Here is an 18,876-nt window from a genome sequence, read left to right as displayed (position 1 = left end):
ACTATTAAGCCCCAGGGAGATAGACCATGGTCTCTCACTGCCAGAAACACTGGAAGAAAGCTACTGCAGCAAAGGAAAATGCAATCTGAATTCACACAGATATAGTTTAACATACAGAATGTATTTTAGGATGAGGTAGATGAGGTTTCCGTAAAGTAACACATGCCCAATGTGAACAGTGTTTAGACATCTTCTTTTATTGTGACCGCACATGCGTGGTAACAGGACTACTATCTAATGCTTATTTAGTCCTATGTTTTCAAAATTTTACAAAATTTAAAAAAATGCCAAAAACTGCAATATTGGAATCACAACCTCAATTTTGCTTTACAGATTAAGATCAGCAATTAAGAAGCTAGTGTTGGTTAAAATTATGACTGTATTTTTGGCATGCTGCAAATTTCATTGTTTCTGGAACATTTTAAAAAGTGAATATAGGTTTATTTTTATCATTATGAATATTCAGATTATGTATTTCAATTTTATTTTTATTTATTTATTTATTTATTGAGACACAGTCTTGCTCTATTGCCCAGGCTGGAGTGCAGTGGTGTGATCTTGGCTCACTGTAACCTCCGCCTCCCCAGTTCAAGAGATTCTCCTGCCTCAGCCTCCTGAGTAGGTATGGTCAGGTGCATGTCACCATGCCCAGCTAATTTTTGTATTTTTAGTAGAGACAGGGGTTTGCTATATTGGCCAGGCTGGTCTCGAACTCCTGACCTTGCATGATCTGCCCACATTGGCCTCCCAAAGTGCTGGGATTACAGGAGTGAGCCACCACACCAGACCTGTATTTCAATTTTAAATGCAAATGTGAATTATTATAGTTTTCCTCTTTGAAGTAAGAATCTATTATCAATATTATTTGGATGAGGGGTGTTAATGAATGGCAGTTCTTAGAAAAGAAAACAGATATAATTATCTCCTGCATTTGAACTTTTTAAATATCTCATGTAATGAATCTGCTAAGAATTATTCTAAAGTCCAGCCACTAAAAGCAAAAATGTGACGTCTCCCAGTTTAATTTTATACAGCGAATCTGCTCGAACAACTGGAACCGCTATTTACAGTTCTTTCCCATGCATTTAGTAAGTGGCCAGTTTAGCTAATCAGAATTCTTACTGGAGATTTTAAAAATTTCAAAATTAATATCTCTAAGTGAGAAAAGTTGTCTAATGAGACAACTTTGGGAAAAGCTGCCAGGACTGCATAAATAAAAGATCTTTTAAAATATCCCATTTATTGGTCACAGTAAAGCCCAAAGGTGATGGTAAAATTGGACCCGGGGGTGGTGTCAAGCCCTGAACTAGTAACAAACCTCAGTGGGTGAGCAGGTGTACGTGGGTGCGTGTGAACCTGTCTCCACGAGGATCAATCAGGTGGCAATTTCAAGTTGAGTTTTAAATATGATTTTCCTCCTTAAATTCTTTGATGAAAACATTTTCTGTTTAATATTCATAATATTAGTCTTGAATTAATTTACTAATCAAGAGGATACTTTTTAAAAATCTAAAGACATTTTAAATAAACCTGCCATGATAATCTTCCTTCTCTTCCTAGTCTTTAAGCATGAAGTATCAGGTGGGAAGGGAGAAGGGAACAGTCATCATGCTGCCGTTCTTGGAGAAAGGGTTGGCTAAGCCCCACTTATCCCAGCCAATATGCAAGTTCTGCTTGAAGCAGTTTTCAAAACTAATCAAATTCCACAACATGGAGTCTCTTCAATACATTTCATCTAAATTCTAAAACACTGTAATTATTAATCAACCTGGTTAGCTCATCTCCAGCAGTGAATAAAATTGCTGTGGATTAGCAGAATTCTGATCAGCAGGGTCTCAAAATATGTATCTTGAGTGAGCTTTTAGATGGAGGCAAACACAAAACAGCCCAAAATTCAAATTGCCATGAGACTCCAATATTCTTTCAAATGGAGAAATTCAGACCTTTTCGTTGTGTCTGAAATGAAACCATAAAAATGGAAGGAATATGATGGGTTTCTAAGTGAACAAGGTTTCAGGACACATTCATGTACGTGTTCGCACATAGAAAGAAACATTCTACTACCTGAGCTCTTACCTTCTCGAGACTTCTGTGTTTTAAAAGCTCTTTTATGTCAGAAATACTTTTGACTAGAAACATACTTGCAATTCTCTACAAGTGTCCACATATTCATATATGTGTCCCAAAAAGTTTTGTTGCTGAAAAAATATATATGTTTATAGATTATATGTAACATAATATGCAATAAAGTATTTCATAGGGCTATATAGCTTTTGTTCATTATGAAAAAAATTGGAGGCAATAAACTTCCCTCTCTTTCAGGAAATAAAAATTCCTGCCCTTGTTCTTCCCATTGACTTCCAGAAACTTCCAACACCCACTCTCACCCTGTAACACCCATCTCGTTATGAGTACATGACCACTTAGGGCCTGTTCCCTGAAACTATTGTCATGCCTCCAGTTAGTAATCACCAAAAGCGTACTATCAATTAAATAGAATAGCCAAATACTTTCTCTTTTGTAACTATGCATTTCTTTCCATCTCATTATTCACGGTCAGGGTGCTGGTCACGCTGGTGGTACAAGCTAAGTGAAAGCGCCTTCTGGAGGAGTCAAATGGACGGATCCTACCCCTCCGTCTGACATTGCCAATCCCTGCATCCCTCTAGGCCTCATTTCCCCTCTCCCTAATACGAAGAAGTAAAGACACAAAGGTCCCAAGATTCCTCTGGACTCCAGGATGAAGGCACTACTTCTTAAAGCACCTACTGTGTAGCAGACACTATTCTAGTGTCTTTCTAACATCGCCTCATTTAAATTCTGTTGCAGGTCTTTTCACATTTAAACCCAACTGACTCGTCTCCTAAGCCCAGGCTGTTTGCAATAAATAATGCTGCTCTTCACACAAGAACAACTAAAGCGCTTCAAATCTTTTAAAAGAACGTCCTGCTAAGTATATAGTTCTAAGACTGTTTGATGATGGTAATAAAGATGATTATTCGCCTTTTATTATATCTCTAGTTCATTTATCTAACATCAGGATTTGGGGAAAAAAAACACAAAGCAAAGGCCCTCATATATTTTCCATTTCGCTTTTGTTAACTTTGAGATTTAAATTTCCTAAATAGAAAACATAGCCTGGATATTTTTATGTTAGATGCTTTCTATTGTTAATAAATTTCAATTTCAACTTAAATAGACTTGGATATCTTCAGGGTACACACACCAAAAGACAAATATTCTTCATATTCCTCAGGGGGACTCTGGACCTCCCTCTCTTTTGAGTTCCTCCCACTTATTTCTGGGAAAAGGAGAATCTAAGATTTGAAATAAAAGGGAAAGAAAAAGAAAGCAGTGAGTGATTTAAAGAGCTATGTTAATGTACTGAGCATTCATGGGAACTCTAAGAGTGTGGGATGATGGCTATCCCCCTTGGACAGAAAGAGAAAATGAGGCATGGAAGATCCAGTGAGCTGCCCAAGGCCAGCGGGCACAAAATAAACCAGCCAGGACTCAACCCCAGGCCTTGTGGCTTGTCAGGACTACAGAGGGAGCTCAGAGCTTATAATCAAGCAAACATCTGCCTTTTGAGCTTGCTGAATGCATTGCTGATGGGGATGAATTTGGCCCTCTGCACATTCTGGGCACAGTTAAAAGCATGGCCTGATGGACTCTCAATGTCTTCCAGTCCTTTGCAAGTAAGCTCTTGAGGAAAGTGTATGAAAAGAAAACAGTATCATCAAAAAAAACCATCCCCTAACCCACAATAGCCATAGGAGACCATAAAATACTGTATTTCCTGGAACATGGTGACCTTCTGAAAGTCCTTCAATCTGATTTTGGTGAACAGAGTTCTCTTCATAATGAATATTCCAGAAGAGGAGGTCATGTTCTTGTTTATAAAATTATCTGGTCAATAGCTAAGATTTACCTTGGGTAAGCAGAATGACTCAGTTTTGAACATGTAGCTACTAAGTGAGATTTGGGACATGGCAGGTCCTATGCTCCTCTCACAAGGCCCCTCAGCCAAATCAGATTTCTGAAGATGCACTGAGGCCATGTGCTTGGCACCCTTTATTGGCACTGGCTCCTTTTCAGAGGCAGTCCAATTAAACCACTAATAGTTCCATCATGATACCAGAAATAGTCAACTTCGAAAGTGGTTTATTTCCAGTTAAATGAAATGTAGCTGAAGGGAACACAGGAGACCGTGGAGTCTGCATAATTTTAAAGCTGGGTAAAGGCGATCAGTGACATTCGCCCATTCACCTGAGTTGACAACCCGATGGCCAACCTGCAATTCCATCTAGAAGGCCCTTTCCACGTGCCCAGCTGCCTTGCATGAAGATGGTTTTACAACTTGTCATTGCCAGGAAACAGGTGACTTGTGAGCAAATTAAAATAAGAACGAGCTAACTAAAAATATCACTATCACATATTTTGAAGATTGAAAAACAATAAAGTGATTATTTGATAAGAATGAAGCTACTATATTATTCTACTTTATCTGGGTATGTTCCATGAGACAGTTTTGCCTACTACATAAAAAACTGCATACACTCTAATGTGAATGAAAACTTTATAGATTTATACCCATAAAAGACAGGGAATGATCTTGTGCAGAATAGAAAGAACTGTCATTCCTTTTCCAAGAACAAGCCCTAAGTGGTCATGTACCCATAATGAGATAAGTGCCACAGGATAAGAGTGGGTGTTGGAAGTTTCTGGAAGTCAATGGGAAGGACAAGGGTAGGAACGTTTCTTTCTTGAAAGAGAAGAAAGTTTATTTCCCCAACTTTTATTTTCACAATGAACAAAACTATATAGCCCTATGAAATACTTCATTGCGTATTGTTACATATAATCTGTAAACACACACACACATACCTATAGTACCATAACTTATATGGTCAATATATGTATATATACACATATGTATATACATATGTATTCAGAGCCATAACTTATATGGTGACATATGTACACATATATATGTATTCAGGACCATAACTTTTTGACAAACATATACGAATACGCCATTAATGTCACAAATGGACTTGTATGCCACACAACATAAACCCTTTTGCATGCTCAGATGAAAAATACAAATTGGTAGAGATTCAGGCAATGATATTAGCAAATCACCTCAAGTCTCAAATAAAAGGTACTGTATGTCTAAAACTAAGTCATTGTTGGCAAAGTTTGCCTTTCATTTATACAGTAACTTTTTATAAACTGTCTGTGGGATGATAGTAGGATGTTGTATAAGTCACTCAATCCTGAGGGAGGGTGCACATACACCAGGGAACCCAAACAATTATATTCTAAAACAAATAATCGGATTGGGAAAATACTGTTAGAAGCCAGACTAGAATGTTATTTATAAATCACATTTTCCCCCAAACCAGAAATAATCCTTCCTTATTTATAGTTGGTGTTTCATAAAACTGAGCCTGATATTTTTTATACTGTGATTTGTGGTTGCATCTCTGATGAAAGATTTGACAAGTCCCAGCTACTCAGGAGGCTGAGGCAGGAGAATTGTTTGAACCTAGGAGGCAGAGGTTGCAGTGAGCCGAGATCATGCCACTGCACTCCAGCCTGACACTTGAAGACAGAGCGAGACTCTGTCTCAAATAAATAAATAAATAAATAAATAAATAAATAAATAAAGTATAATAGTAACAATGAAAGAAACAGCACCTATCGACCTTCAAATTAGTATGATGATGCTCCCTGTCCAAAAAGATGGTAACAACTATTTCATAAATGCTGATAATGTAAAGAAAAACAGTCTACCTAAAGTACAAGCTCAATCTGTAATCAACACTTATTTGACCTGGTTTGAGATACAGTAGCCCCATTCCAATTTGATTAACTATTTTAGTAAGCATTTACAATTCCGAATGCTTTTACAGGGGACCGATTTGAATGATTCAGCTCTCTTTAAAAATGTATGTAAAGTAGTTTAAGTTAATGTGTTTTTAATTTTTCTTTCATAAAAGGAGTCTTGGCAACAGATGGATTTAAAAGCATCACTAATGTATAACAAAAGTATCATTTACTGATAGCTTCTTAAAGTGTTCAATGCCTATATTTTTGAGCAGTGATGATATTTATTCTTTTTTTTTTTTTAAGACAGAGTCTTGCTCTGTCACCAGGCTGGAGTGCAGTGGTGCAATCTTGGCTCACTGCAACCTCTGCCTCCTGGGTTCAAGTGATTCCTCCGCCTCAGCCTCCCAAGTAGCTGGGACCACAGGCATGTGCCACCATGCCTGGCTAATTTTTTTTGTGTGTATTTTTAGTAGAGACAGGGTTTCACCGTGTTGGCCAGGATGGTCTCGATTTCTTGACCCTGCGATCTGCCCACCTCGGCCTCCCAAAGTGCTGGGATTACAAGCTTGAGCTACTGTGCCTGGCGCCATATTCATTCTTAAAATGAAAATCATTTTAAAGTAAAAATTCACACAATAGATCTCTTTTACTCTTTGTTCCAGGATGGACTGTATCCTACAAAACGTATATATTGAAGTCTTCATCCCCAATACCTTGGAATGTAACCTTCTTTGGAAATAGCACCAATGCAGAGATAATAGTTACCCCTCATCATGAGGGGATATGTTCTTAGATCCCCAGTGGACTCCTGAACCTGGGGATAGTACCAAACCCTGTATACATGATGTTTTTCCTACACATACACACTTAGAAATTTTAATTTATAAATTAGACACAGCAAGAAATTAACAGAATAACTAAATAATGGAATAGAACAATTATAATATACTGTTCACAATTCCAGGGGTAGAAGATTGTCTCCTACCGTGGATCCTAGCAACCTCAGCATACAAGCTGTTTTCTTTCCTTATTAAGTTGAGAACTTTCACCTTTTCACTAAAAGGAAGCACTTTACCGTTTCTCTTTGGCCTATCCAAATTTCCAGCCTCACCACTCTTGCACTCTGAGGCCATTATTGAGTAAAATAAGGGTTACTTGAACACAAGCACCAGGAAACTGGCACCATCTGATAACTGAGAGAGCTTCTAAGTGACTAACAGGCAGGTCGTGTAAACATCACAGATCCACCGAACAAAGGGATGGTTCACTTCCCAGGCTGGATGGAACTGGAGGGCATGAGATTTCATCACGTTACTCAAAATAACAGGCAATTGAAAACTTAGGGACTGTTTATTTTGGGAATTTTCTATTTAATATTTTTGGACCACAGTTGACCTTGGGTAACTGAAACCATAGAAAGCAAAACTTTAGATCAGGGTGAAACTACTGTACTCAAGTTACAATAAGGCCATAGTGGAGTAGGACGTGTCCTAATCCAATGTGAACAGCGTCCTTTGGAGAAGAGCAGAGGCACAGGAAGAAGTTCTTGAGTCAATAGAGGCAGAGACTGGAGCAATGCATCTGACTGGAAAAAGAAATGCATCTCCAAGCCAAGGGGCACTCAGGATGACCAGCAACCATCAGAGCTAGAAATGGGCAGGGGAGATCCCCCTAGAGAAGTCAAGAGATTGTGCCTCAACAGACACCTGAATTCTAGACTTCTAACCTCCAGAACTATGAGACCCTTAATTTCTGTTGTTTCCAGCCACCATATTAGTGTTCATTTGCTACTGCAGCTTTGAACACTGACATACTCTAACACATTCTCATATCCACCCCACTCATTCTATGCTACAGGCACAGGAGACAAGTACATGTTATTAAGTTATTCTGAGAGCCATGGGAACATCAGATCCACAGCTAACAGAGCGCTTCAACAATGCTGGGCACTAGGCAGCATCTTTAAAATTATCTGGTCCAGCTGGTGTCTTCCCCTTCTCTTGCTTATACAGAGCCAGCGTTGGCAAGAGAGAGCACGTGGCAGCCATGTGGATGTTCCATGGCAGGTTCTGATGACTGAGTGAAGATGTTCCTTCTTGGAAACATCAACCCACTCTTTATAGGAGGGTTAATATATCTTTGTACTCAACACCCTTTCCACCTGGTAGTGAGGGAAGAAAAATCAAAGATCAATCACTTCAGTGGAAGTTTAAAGGAACTCCTTTCACAGGATGGAAAAAATTGAATGCGGTGGGAATTTCTCCCAGGTTAATAATCCCTGTCCCCCACATTGGGGTGGACTCCATATCTGGATCCCCTTCTACAACCTCGTGGGAGCTGCTTTTCTCTCTAACCATTTCTTTCTCCTTTTCTTCTCTCTCTGCCTAAATAAATCACTTTCTGCAAACCTCTTTGGGGTCCGATATTTACTTACGAGCGCACCATGCCCAGTGGGGTCCTCTCTCCCACTCCTGGGTGAGTGAGGGACCAAGAGCCTGGAAGAAAACAGCCCACAGGGGAGGGAGCTGAGCCTTCCCTGGTCCTGGAACCTGGTCTCAGTAGGGGATACCTGAAGAAACTTGTCCTATTCCTTTTCTTTTTCAGTGTAAACATTTTTAGTTTTGTCAAAACCTTACTCTAAAAAACATGACATTGGAACTTTCACTCTTCTGATAAACATTTACTGAACATGTCCCTTTTATTTCTTTTCTTAAAAACAGGAAACAAAGTGAGCTCCCAGTCTCGCCCCTTCAGGGCACTGTGGGTCCTACCCTGTTGATGATCTAGGCGGCAGACTTCTATGAATGCAATCTCAGTCAGTACTGGCTTTGTTACTTTCTTTTGTAGCAGTTGTATTATTCTCCAATAAAAATATGAAAAAGGATCACTAAATCATGTGGCCAGAGTTTTAAAAGAACGCAGCAGGAAGCTATCAAACAGACAAACATAAGTGATAAGAACTAAGTTGAGGATGTTAATTAGCAGAACAGAATGAGTAGAAAGTCCACGTGGAAAGTGGAGAAATGTGGAGCACACCTGTCATCAACGCCCCGATTGCCATTTCCATAAGAGAAAAAGAAACTACACAAGGCTGAAATTATATCGAATTTACGGTCACAGCTCCCTAATGATTCAGAGGGCTTTTCAGGGCCCTCAACGGCTCCAGGCCCATCATCAGGAATATGTATCATCTCTGGGTCTCAACGCTGCCCGGACAAGCTGCCTGAGGGGCACGTGTGGGGCTGACGATGCTGAAGATTTGAGTGACCACGTGTTCATGGAGATTGTTGATTAACAGAAGGCTCAATTAATCAGTGTTTATGACACAGTTTTCCAGTTCTTTTTAATATGTATATATAATTATTTTCTAAATTAACATTGCTAAAGAAAAGGACCCTCTAAACTATCCAGAAAAATGAATGAGGAAAAAAAAGAGAAAAAAAAAAGTTAGTAATGAATAACACCTTCAGAAGCCAGTTGTTTTCTCTCCCTCTTGGTGAAGGAAACATGAAATTGAGAAGAAAAAGTCACGCTGGTGACACTCCAGATGAGCTTTTCTTCCTTGAACTAATTGTGCATAAACACACGTGGGGCTGCTTTCAGCTCTCAGCACTCTCAGGCACTGACGATCCCAGGAGTCACCTGGGAATCTTGCAAACTGCAGTCTCCATCAGCCAATCCAGAGTATGGCCTCAGATTCTGCATCTATAACAAACTCCCAAGTGATGACACAATGCTTGTCCTTGGGCCACATGTCTGAGTGGCAAAGGGGCTGGAACATGGAGCTTTAACTGTTTTAGCTTCCTACTTTTGGAGAATGTACTACCCTTTTAGAGAACATCGCCACAGCTCACCAGTCACTAAAGGCTCTGGGGGATAACTGCTCTCAGTATTGGAGAAGGAAATCCGGGTCTCTCCCTTGAAGGAGCGCGGGCAGCCAGGTGCTAGGAAACCAAGACTTGAAAACCAGAGCTTGAGGCTGGAAAGGTCTTCATAACAGGGCAGACCTTCAGAACTCTAAGCCACGAGTTTCAAAAACAAATGAACAAATAACTATCCTTTTGCATAAATTAACCTTGTAACTTCAGCATCTGAAAGCCTCTTTTCATAGTCTTTTTATGCATGTTATCTATCACATTTCATTTGTAGAAATCTGATTCTGACACAGACTTTCTGCAAAATACAATGTTTTGTTTCTAGATTATAGTCAAAACTAACTTTTGTTTCCTGAAGGGAAAATAGGGTAACTTTAAAAAGCAAAATAAAATTAAGCTGTTTCAGAAATCATTTATAATTAATTGACAAATGTTTATGTGCTGGCAGCTGTTGCAAAAGTTTTTAAAAATTCTGACTACTTCAAGTATATTAAAAATTCTACCTACAATTGTATTTATGTTATTAATTTGCATGAATAATCTGTTTTAATTGGAAAGATGTAAAATCCTAGGTGAATTTTAAATTAGTGAAATTTGAAATAAGGAGTTTTCATAAAATATACAGTAAATATTTAAATCAAATATGAAACTGGGTTTAGTTTGGTGATTATTTCTTGCTGTTTAGATTTAATTCAATCATTTAAATATATGGATTCAGTTTTATTTGAAATAGATTTCAATGTGTGTTGTGTGAAGAAACTATATATAATACTCAGGTATTATTTATTCAATTAAAGTATTCGAATTTGTTTCTATGTTCAGCAAGGAGGATCTCTTTCAGTTATGTTTGGTTTGGGTTTGGTTCCTCGTTATATAGTTTATATAATAATCATCTTCAAAAGGTCCAGCTTGCATTTGAGAATATGTTTCAATTTACAATAACTTTAGCACTTATACCCTGACATCCCAGGTACACACGTGCACACACATACACACACACACACCCTCAACTGAGTGCCTGAGTATTGATCCTTGTTCTAATCTAATAAAAACTTCCCAGAAGTATCTTAAAATGTTTACACACACAGTCATGGTGAAGAATAGGTTTTCTTTCCCCAGCATTGACTGATATGTGGTGTCCTCCGCTGTGTGCTGTGTGCGACGTGGCCATGTGCTGAATTAGCACCAGAAACCCACGTTTGCAAATGCTGCACTTACCTCCAGTTAGCTGTTTTTTCCTCTCACAGAACTGCAGTTCAAAGTACTTGATGAAGCAACTGGACAAATCATTAAGTGTGGTCTTGGCATGTCCAAAGGCTTCTAAGATGCAAGTGACCTGTAGGAGAGGAGGGCATTTTACTGAACTATTCACATTTTAAAAAATAAAATTGAGGAGTAATAGCAAAGATGCAGGGAATACTGCTTGCTCTGAAAGTTTCTACACTGCTCATTTAATATCATATTGAATTTTTGAGGCTTTTTCGTCAAATGCAAGCTACTAGCATCCAGTGTCTCAAGTTGTGGCTGCCGTTCATGAAGTAATAATAGATTGCTTCACGACACTGCACTCTTCCTGTACATAAGAGACGGAAAGCCATTCTCTTCATACACAGCCCCAAGTTTAACAAATGTTATTGAGATTTCGACCTTGAGTAGAACAGTCATGTTTGAATTTTGGAAGGGAGGCATTCAAATTAATGTAAGCAATATTCAGAATTTATTTTACAATAATAAATGTATTTAAACATTGGCATTGAACATTCCTTTGAATCCTTATTTACTTCCCACGCACACTCTTTTCAACCCTGACCCCCCCCATCCTCTGTGCCGTGCTTTTGCCCACCAACCACTCTCTCCCACAGGGCAGCAGGGAGACCCCCAGGGGAGCTGCTGTGCCACCTTCTCTGCCTGCCCTGTGCTTTGCTGCAGACCCCCAAGTTTGTGGCTTTGCAATGCTATGATAAACCTCCCCAGACCAACCCTAGAAGCTGAAATTCCTCCCTGACTTGTTTCCTTAAACATTAACAGTAGAATAAAATTCACTGCTTCTCCATCAAATGACTCTGCCTGTGGAGGTGATGGGGACCAAGCAATTCTCCAAAACGTATGAAAATCTGCAGGGTTCACTGTATTGTCTTTCAGTAGTCATGTTCCATGCGATTTCTGAGTCAGCCACACGAGGGAGCACAGTAACACCTTATTGATACACTGGCTTGTTTTCCTGTTCCCTGTCGTTTCTAATAGCGTTTTTTGAGAACATTATTCTGTTAAGTGCTTTGATCCCACTTTTTTTTTTTTTTAGACAGTCTTGTTCTGTCGCCCAAGCTGGGGTGCAGTGGCATGATCTCAGCTCATTACAACCTCTGCCTCTGGGGGTCAAGAAATTCTCCTGCCTCAGCCTCCAGAGAAGCTGGGATTACAGCTGCATGTCACCACGTTGCTAATTTTTGTATTTTTAGTAGAGATGGGGTTTCACCATGTTGGCCAAGCTGGTCTCAAACTCCTGATCTCAGGTGATCCGCCCATCTCAGCCACCCAAAGTGCTGGGATTACAGGTGTGAGTCACTGCACCCAGCCACTTTGATCCACTTATAAATTTCCTGGCAACTGCTACATTAAGGCGTTGAATTAACCTGGAAGTATTTTATACTGTGAAATATTATAAAATATTTTGTGCTAACCACAAATAAAAAATGCTATAAGTTGTGATAATAGTGAAGTATTTAAAACTTCTGCCTTTGAAGTTTGAATTTTTGAGATAAACATACATTAATTCCTTATAAAAACTTTATGTTTTAGGTCTGTATATAATAACCTAATTTTAAAGATGATAAAAGTAAATTGATAGCAGTGATGACAGAAACGTTTTCTGAAAAAACCTGAAATAATACTTAGTAACTCTTAGTTTTTATTTCTTTCCCTATAACCTAAGATTAAATATGTAGTGATATACATACAGTGAAAATAAGAGCATAATGATAGCACATTTTAAACATTAATAATATTACATTAAATAATTACTTTAAAAGTCATAAAATAGGATAATCTTTAAAAATACTCTGCTTCTGGTTATTTTGGTGTTGTGTCTGATAAGTGATGTTTTGATTATTCTAGGTAAAAGGGGCATTACTGGTAATTAATAGCTTGTTCCCCAAGCAAGAAATACAGGGAAAGGTTAAATGCATGTGCTTTGGAGTGAGAAGGGGTTACCTCCACGCCCCAGCACAGCCAATGAGAAATTATGTAACACTGAGCAGGTCTTCTGAATTCCTCAAACCTCATTTTCCTTAATTCTCACGCAGGAAAAATAACTCCTTCAGTGTTTGTCAATGTCTGCTGTGTAGAGCACTCAGCTTTATGTCTGGCACGGAGAAAACATTCAACAAATAACAACAGTGAATTTGACTTGTTAATAGTCACAGACAACATTCTTCTTGTGCTCACTGTGTGCCAGGCAGTGCTCTCACATGAGACATGTCTGTGCATGTGTGTTCTCTGTTAATTCCCAGAACCAGTGTAGGTTTCACACTGCTTTATTAAAAAAAAAAAAAAAAAAAGGAAATAGATAAGTAGTTTGCCAAGTCTGAGAGGTTGTCAACAGTGAAGCTGGGAGTTGAACCCAGGTGAGCTGGCTTCAGAATCACACACTTAACCACCGAACTATGCAGCAATTACTGCTGAAATACCAATGAAGACATATAAGTCACGAAACGAATAAAACCTACAACTATTTAACAAAATGTAAATACTCCACGGCATTCTTTCTTTGTACATTGTCGTCCATAAGATTAAATGCTAAATAAACTATGAAATAACCATTTTTTTAATCTTTAATTGGCCACTTGGCCGATAGGTGGCACTAAATAAATGTCTTTAAGAGAGATACTGAGCAAAACAAAACTAGCATTGTTCCACTGCTCACCTTGATATCAAAAACAACGATGGCAATGTTGCACAGTAACAGAATTTAAATAAAAATATAAATGAAGAAAATTAAATATATGTATTCCTCAATACTTATTCAAATTTCACTGACTTTTTTTTTTTTTTTTTTTTACTATTTATAATGTATGGTATTCTTTTCTATAAATTTATGTCCCTATAAGTTATGGACTATTATGGTATGAGTTAATCTACTGTATTTTCTAAAAGTAAAAACTTGTGGCATTCTCAATAAAAAAATATTATCTCAATCAGTATCAGCCCATCCCTCTGCTCTCTTAAAGCTATTGCATAGTAAATGCCTATTTAAGCTTATTTAATCATTTCCATGGATTCAAACATTCCTAAAGTTGAAATTCATTTGGGCCAGAGTTGGTGAAAGTTCCAGGCAGTTTCTTTCCAAAACATGACTTTTCTGTTCCAATAAATTTAAGGCCATGGAAAATCCCCTGCTTCCAATGTTTGAAATTCAAATGCAGGGATTAGAAACAAAACAGCCCTTCCTAAGCATTCTTAGCTGCTCTGGAATTGTGTGGGGGAACAAAGCCATGTCTGTAGTGATGGGGTTCCATCTTCCATCTACCCAGCAGCTAAAGTGCACCTGAAGCACATGACAAAGACATGTGAGCTCAGGTAGGCTTTTAAGATGGGCCAACTGAGGTGTAAGACTGACAGAAATATTTCAGTCATGCCTCTTAAGAATAAGTGTTTGACCTGCATTTAATCACCAAACGTCATTTCTGGACCTCAGTGCTACACTCTCACTTTCTAGTTGTTACCAACTAAATCTTTCTTCTTTCTCTTCTCCTGAAACCTCCTTCAGGGTGAGTGCTGCATGCTGTGACAGTACAAAACACAGTTTCCACCCAAATCCTTTCATTCTGGGTTCTCCTGCTGCCCAGAGTCCACTGAGATGGCAATCTTTAATTTTGACAATGATGCCATTGGTGTCAACCACAAGGAACACTTCGTCTGCTCCTCAGGGTCTGCACAATTCTACACTGAAGACCATCCCAATACATCCCGACTGATGTGGTTTGGCTCTGTGTCCCCCCAAATTGCATGTCAAATTGTAATCCCCAGGTGCCAAGGAGAGACCTGGTGGAAGGTGACTGAATCATGGGGCAGCTTTCCCCATGCTGTTCCAAGATGGTGAGGGCGTTCTCATGAGATGCATGGTTGAAAACTGACAGTTTCCCCCACGCACGCTGAATCTCCTGCCATCATGTAAGACGTGACTTGCTTCTTTCTCCTTCACCTCCTGCCATGATTATAAGTTTCCTGAGCCTTCCCTAGCCATGTGGAACTGTGAGTTCAATTACGCCACCTTTTATTTCTTTTTATAACTTCCCTAGCCTCAAGTAGTATCATTTTAGCAGCACAAGAATGGACTAATGCAATGACTTTTATTTCTCTATCATTTTTTTGTACACATTACTTGGTAACTGCTGATCCAAATGACCTCCAATGAGTATTTTCCTAGGATTCAAGGCAAAATTGTCTCCTTTAGAATGAACCAGGCTCTCCCAGTTGGAATGTACCATCTGTGTGCTTGCTGCACACCTGGTCCTGCCTGCCAGCACTCCCCATGCTGGCCTGTGTGACGTTCCAGAGTGGAGTCCCACAAGCAAATATGGCAAAACCCAGCAGCTCATTGTCCTCTCCTTTCAGGGCCACTAGCAAACTTCCCTTTCATCTTATCCTGAGCTTCAAAACTTCTACTAGATAGCTCCATAGATCCAGGCTGCTCAAGGATGTTCTTTTCTACTCATTTCCTTAATCAGATTTTCCCTTCACTCAGAAAGTACAGGAAGTGCTCACTTAATATCATCAATAGATTCTTGGAAACTTCTACTTTAAGCAAAACAATGTATCTCCTAATGAAACCAATGTTATCACAGACTAATTGATATAAACAAGAGTTACATTCTTAGAAGACAGGAAATAGTTTTGCTTAAGGTCACAGTTTCCAACAACCCATCAATGACATTGTGAGAATTTCTTGTACTCGTTCATCTTTTAAATATACGTAATTTCACCAAACCCTCTAATTTTATATTCACAGTAAATTTAAAAATGTATTCAATGCTTGCATTTAATTCCGGTACACACACTTGGATGATTTACAGATACAATGGCTGATGATTTTCATGACCATCTTAGACACTGAATGATATGTGGATAATTTAAAGGGAAACAATAAAACCACAGACATGGAATTTAAGCCATGCTCAAACCTGGGAAATATTTTTTCATGAAACTTTAAGTCATTTATTTATGACATCTTTTATTTGTCATGAGGAGTGAATAAAACACACACGTTAACTAGAATCATTTTTCTTGAAATATGCACTGATATTATAATCTGGACTCCCAGGTGCTAATTGATTTGGGAGGGTTATATCTACCTGATCCAAAGGAATGTACTTCAGAATGTATTCATTTGAACTAAAACGTAAAGTCAACTTACATGTGATAGAGAATGCTATTATAAAAATTACGCAGCCTGCTATCTCCCAAAGGATCATTTTAATGGATGATTGTTTTAGTCTATATCTTAGAGGAGAACTATTGTTCCATTGCTCCTTGTCTTTAGGATTAAGTTATCAGTTTCTGTTATTTCTATTAGTTAACTTGAGGCTATTTTAGAACCATGTTGTTTTACACATACTCTAACTCTTAAGTGTCAGTGGTCAATATATTAACATATTTGAACAAAGAAGCTAGGTTATGCTATTTTCCCAAGTTGACTCTCAATGTTAAATTATTTTGAGCAATCGGGTGCAGTGACTCAAGCCTGTAATCCTAGCACTTTGGGAGGCCGATGCAGGTAGATCACCTGAGGTCAGGAGTTCGAAACCAGCCTGGCCAACATAGTGAAACCCCATTTCTGCTAAAAAAAAAAACACACAAAAATTAGTCAGGTATGGTGTCACACACCTGTAATCTCAGCTACTCAAGAGGCTTCGGCAGGAGAATTGCTTGAACCTGGGAGACAGAGGTTGCAGTGAGCTGAGATCATGCCACTGCACTTCAGCCTGGGCGACAGTAAGAATCCATTAAAAAAAAAAATACTTTGAGCTTGCTGTAGAATTATGCAGGTGCTCAATACAGTATGAACTTAATACATGGTTATGAATTAATCATTAATGAACACACATGACATTATAGATATTTGAAAAACTAATTAATTATGCATTCTTTTTAAAGAGACAAGTCTACAGAATCAGACCTAAGCTTAGAGATCTATTAGAGCAGAATGAATTTTAAAATTACTTATAATTCACAAGTAAAAAATATGCAAAATAATACTAATTTATTGATTAAACATCATTCATGTTCATTTCTAAATGAGGGATCAGATACTATAAATTTCCAGAACATGCTGAGTAACTACCAGCATGGTAAAAAATAACTCTACACTGTAGCAGCTGGATAAAAAAGCAAGTGATACAGAAACAAACACAAATAGCACAATATTCATTGTACAGTATGTTTCTGTATTTTTAACTTTTGAACCTTTAGATGGCATTGATTTAGGAAATGATACAAGTGCAGCAGTCTTTAGTGGATATAATCAGGCACTTTCAAATATAAAATTACGACTGAAATGCAGGTATCCTTCTGTAAATGTGTGTATGGTCAGCCTCAGAGGCTCCTCGGTGAAAATTTCACACTGCATCAACATCACACTTTGAAACAAGTACCAGCAGAAAGCTTTACATGATTGTAACATGGCCAAGCATGTGTATTTGCATTAGTTCTTCAGTCAAGGAAATGGTACAGCACACATGTACATTATTTTCTTGAATGTTATACAGGGAATATTGATTCAATTATAGAAAACCTCATGTTCTGTTAGTGTATATATGGAATTGAACACAATTTTTCACATATGCATTTAGTGGTCTCTTGACCTGCGAGATAAGAGGACTTTTTTTTTTTTTTTTAACAAATGTGTCTTCCCTACACTTGAATTAAAAATAAAAGGTTATAACAAAAGGAAGAGCCGCAGAAAATTCCCAAAAGCAGGACAGGTAACACAGATTGAAGAAAATATCGATGTTGGCTCTATAAATCACATACAAGGAAACACGCACAGGCCATGTACAGCCTCCTGATGACATACAAAGGGGTTATCCACATTAAACTTATTTGATAATGTAGAGTTAACTAAGGAAGTTAAGTTAGAAAACTGGGGGTAATTAAATGTTTCTCTTACACTGTCACAACACTTATCTGTGTATCCATTTATTCCCCACATGGAAATAGGGATCTAACCATGGTACTGAGATGGCATCTCTGAATTTGAGGCACAGGTGCTGGGCCGCCACTTTATATAAACAGATGCTTGTGGAATGAGAAAGCAAATGAATGAGACTGCACGGGCCAGGCTGAGAGGGAGACCCGCTGAAAAGCAGAAGAGGGAAGGGGATATAGTGATCTAAGGCCAGAGAACAAAATAAAAACAACAACAAAGGATAACACTGCCAGAAAGAATGCTGGGCCATGCTGATTTATTGGACTTGATGTATCGTGAACAGAGAAGCATTCAAGAGCTTTGAGCAAAGGAGTCTGTGGTGATACAGGCTGATGGCAGTTCACCAACATCAACTCTCCTCTTCCTCCATTTACCAATTGAAGTTGAATACAGCCGGGCATGGTGGCTCACGCCTGTAATCCCAGAACTTTGCAAGGACGAGGTAGGTGGATTACCTCAGGTCGGGAGTTCAGGACCAACCTGACCAACATGGAGAAATCCTTGTCTCTACTAAAAATACAAAATTAGCCAGGCATGGTGGTGCATGCCTGTAATCCCAGCTACTCGGGAGGCTGAGGCAGGAGAATTTCTTGAACCCAGGAGGTGGAGGTTGAAGTGAGTTGAGATCATGTCATTATACTCCAGCCTGGGCAACAAGAACAAAACTCCATCTCAAAAAAAAAAAAAAAAAAAAGTTGAATACACGGCTGCCTAGTTAGCAATGAGTCCTAACTAGATGGCAATACAACTAAGTTCAAGCCCATAACTGTGATGGGAAGACAGGCAGCCCCTCTGCACATGATGAGCCTATTCCCTGGACTGGGGCTTGCTGCTCTCTTCCTCTGAGCAGGAGAAAGTGCCTGAGGGGCGACAGGGCCTGGGCCCTGCCTGACCCTGGGGAGCAGAGCTACCAACCATGGCCATGCCCTGGAAGATGGCCAAGAATGTTAAAAGAAAGGAAGC

At 38.8% G+C, this 18,876-nt stretch overlaps 1 protein-coding gene across 2 annotated transcripts in view; it reads right to left on the bottom strand.

Moving 5' to 3' along the window:
• MYO16 (myosin XVI) overlaps positions 1-18,876 on the bottom strand; it is a 603,751-nt gene that overhangs the window by 298,825 nt on the left and 286,050 nt on the right. For both annotated transcript variants that reach the window (XM_037729044.1, XM_017501745.2), the window contains exon 15: positions 10,929-11,046. In XM_037729044.1, the coding sequence (XP_037584972.1) occupies positions 10,929-11,046 (118 nt within the window). The remainder of the gene's footprint in view (positions 1-10,928; positions 11,047-18,876) is intronic.

Source organism: Cebus imitator, unplaced genomic scaffold (genome assembly GCF_001604975.1).
Source record: "Cebus imitator isolate Cc_AM_T3 unplaced genomic scaffold, Cebus_imitator-1.0 Scaffold14, whole genome shotgun sequence".
Taxonomy (NCBI): Eukaryota; Metazoa; Chordata; class Mammalia; order Primates; family Cebidae; genus Cebus; species Cebus imitator.
The sequence above is the reverse complement of the archived record's forward strand: the minus strand, read 5'-3'. Positions and strand labels throughout refer to the sequence as shown.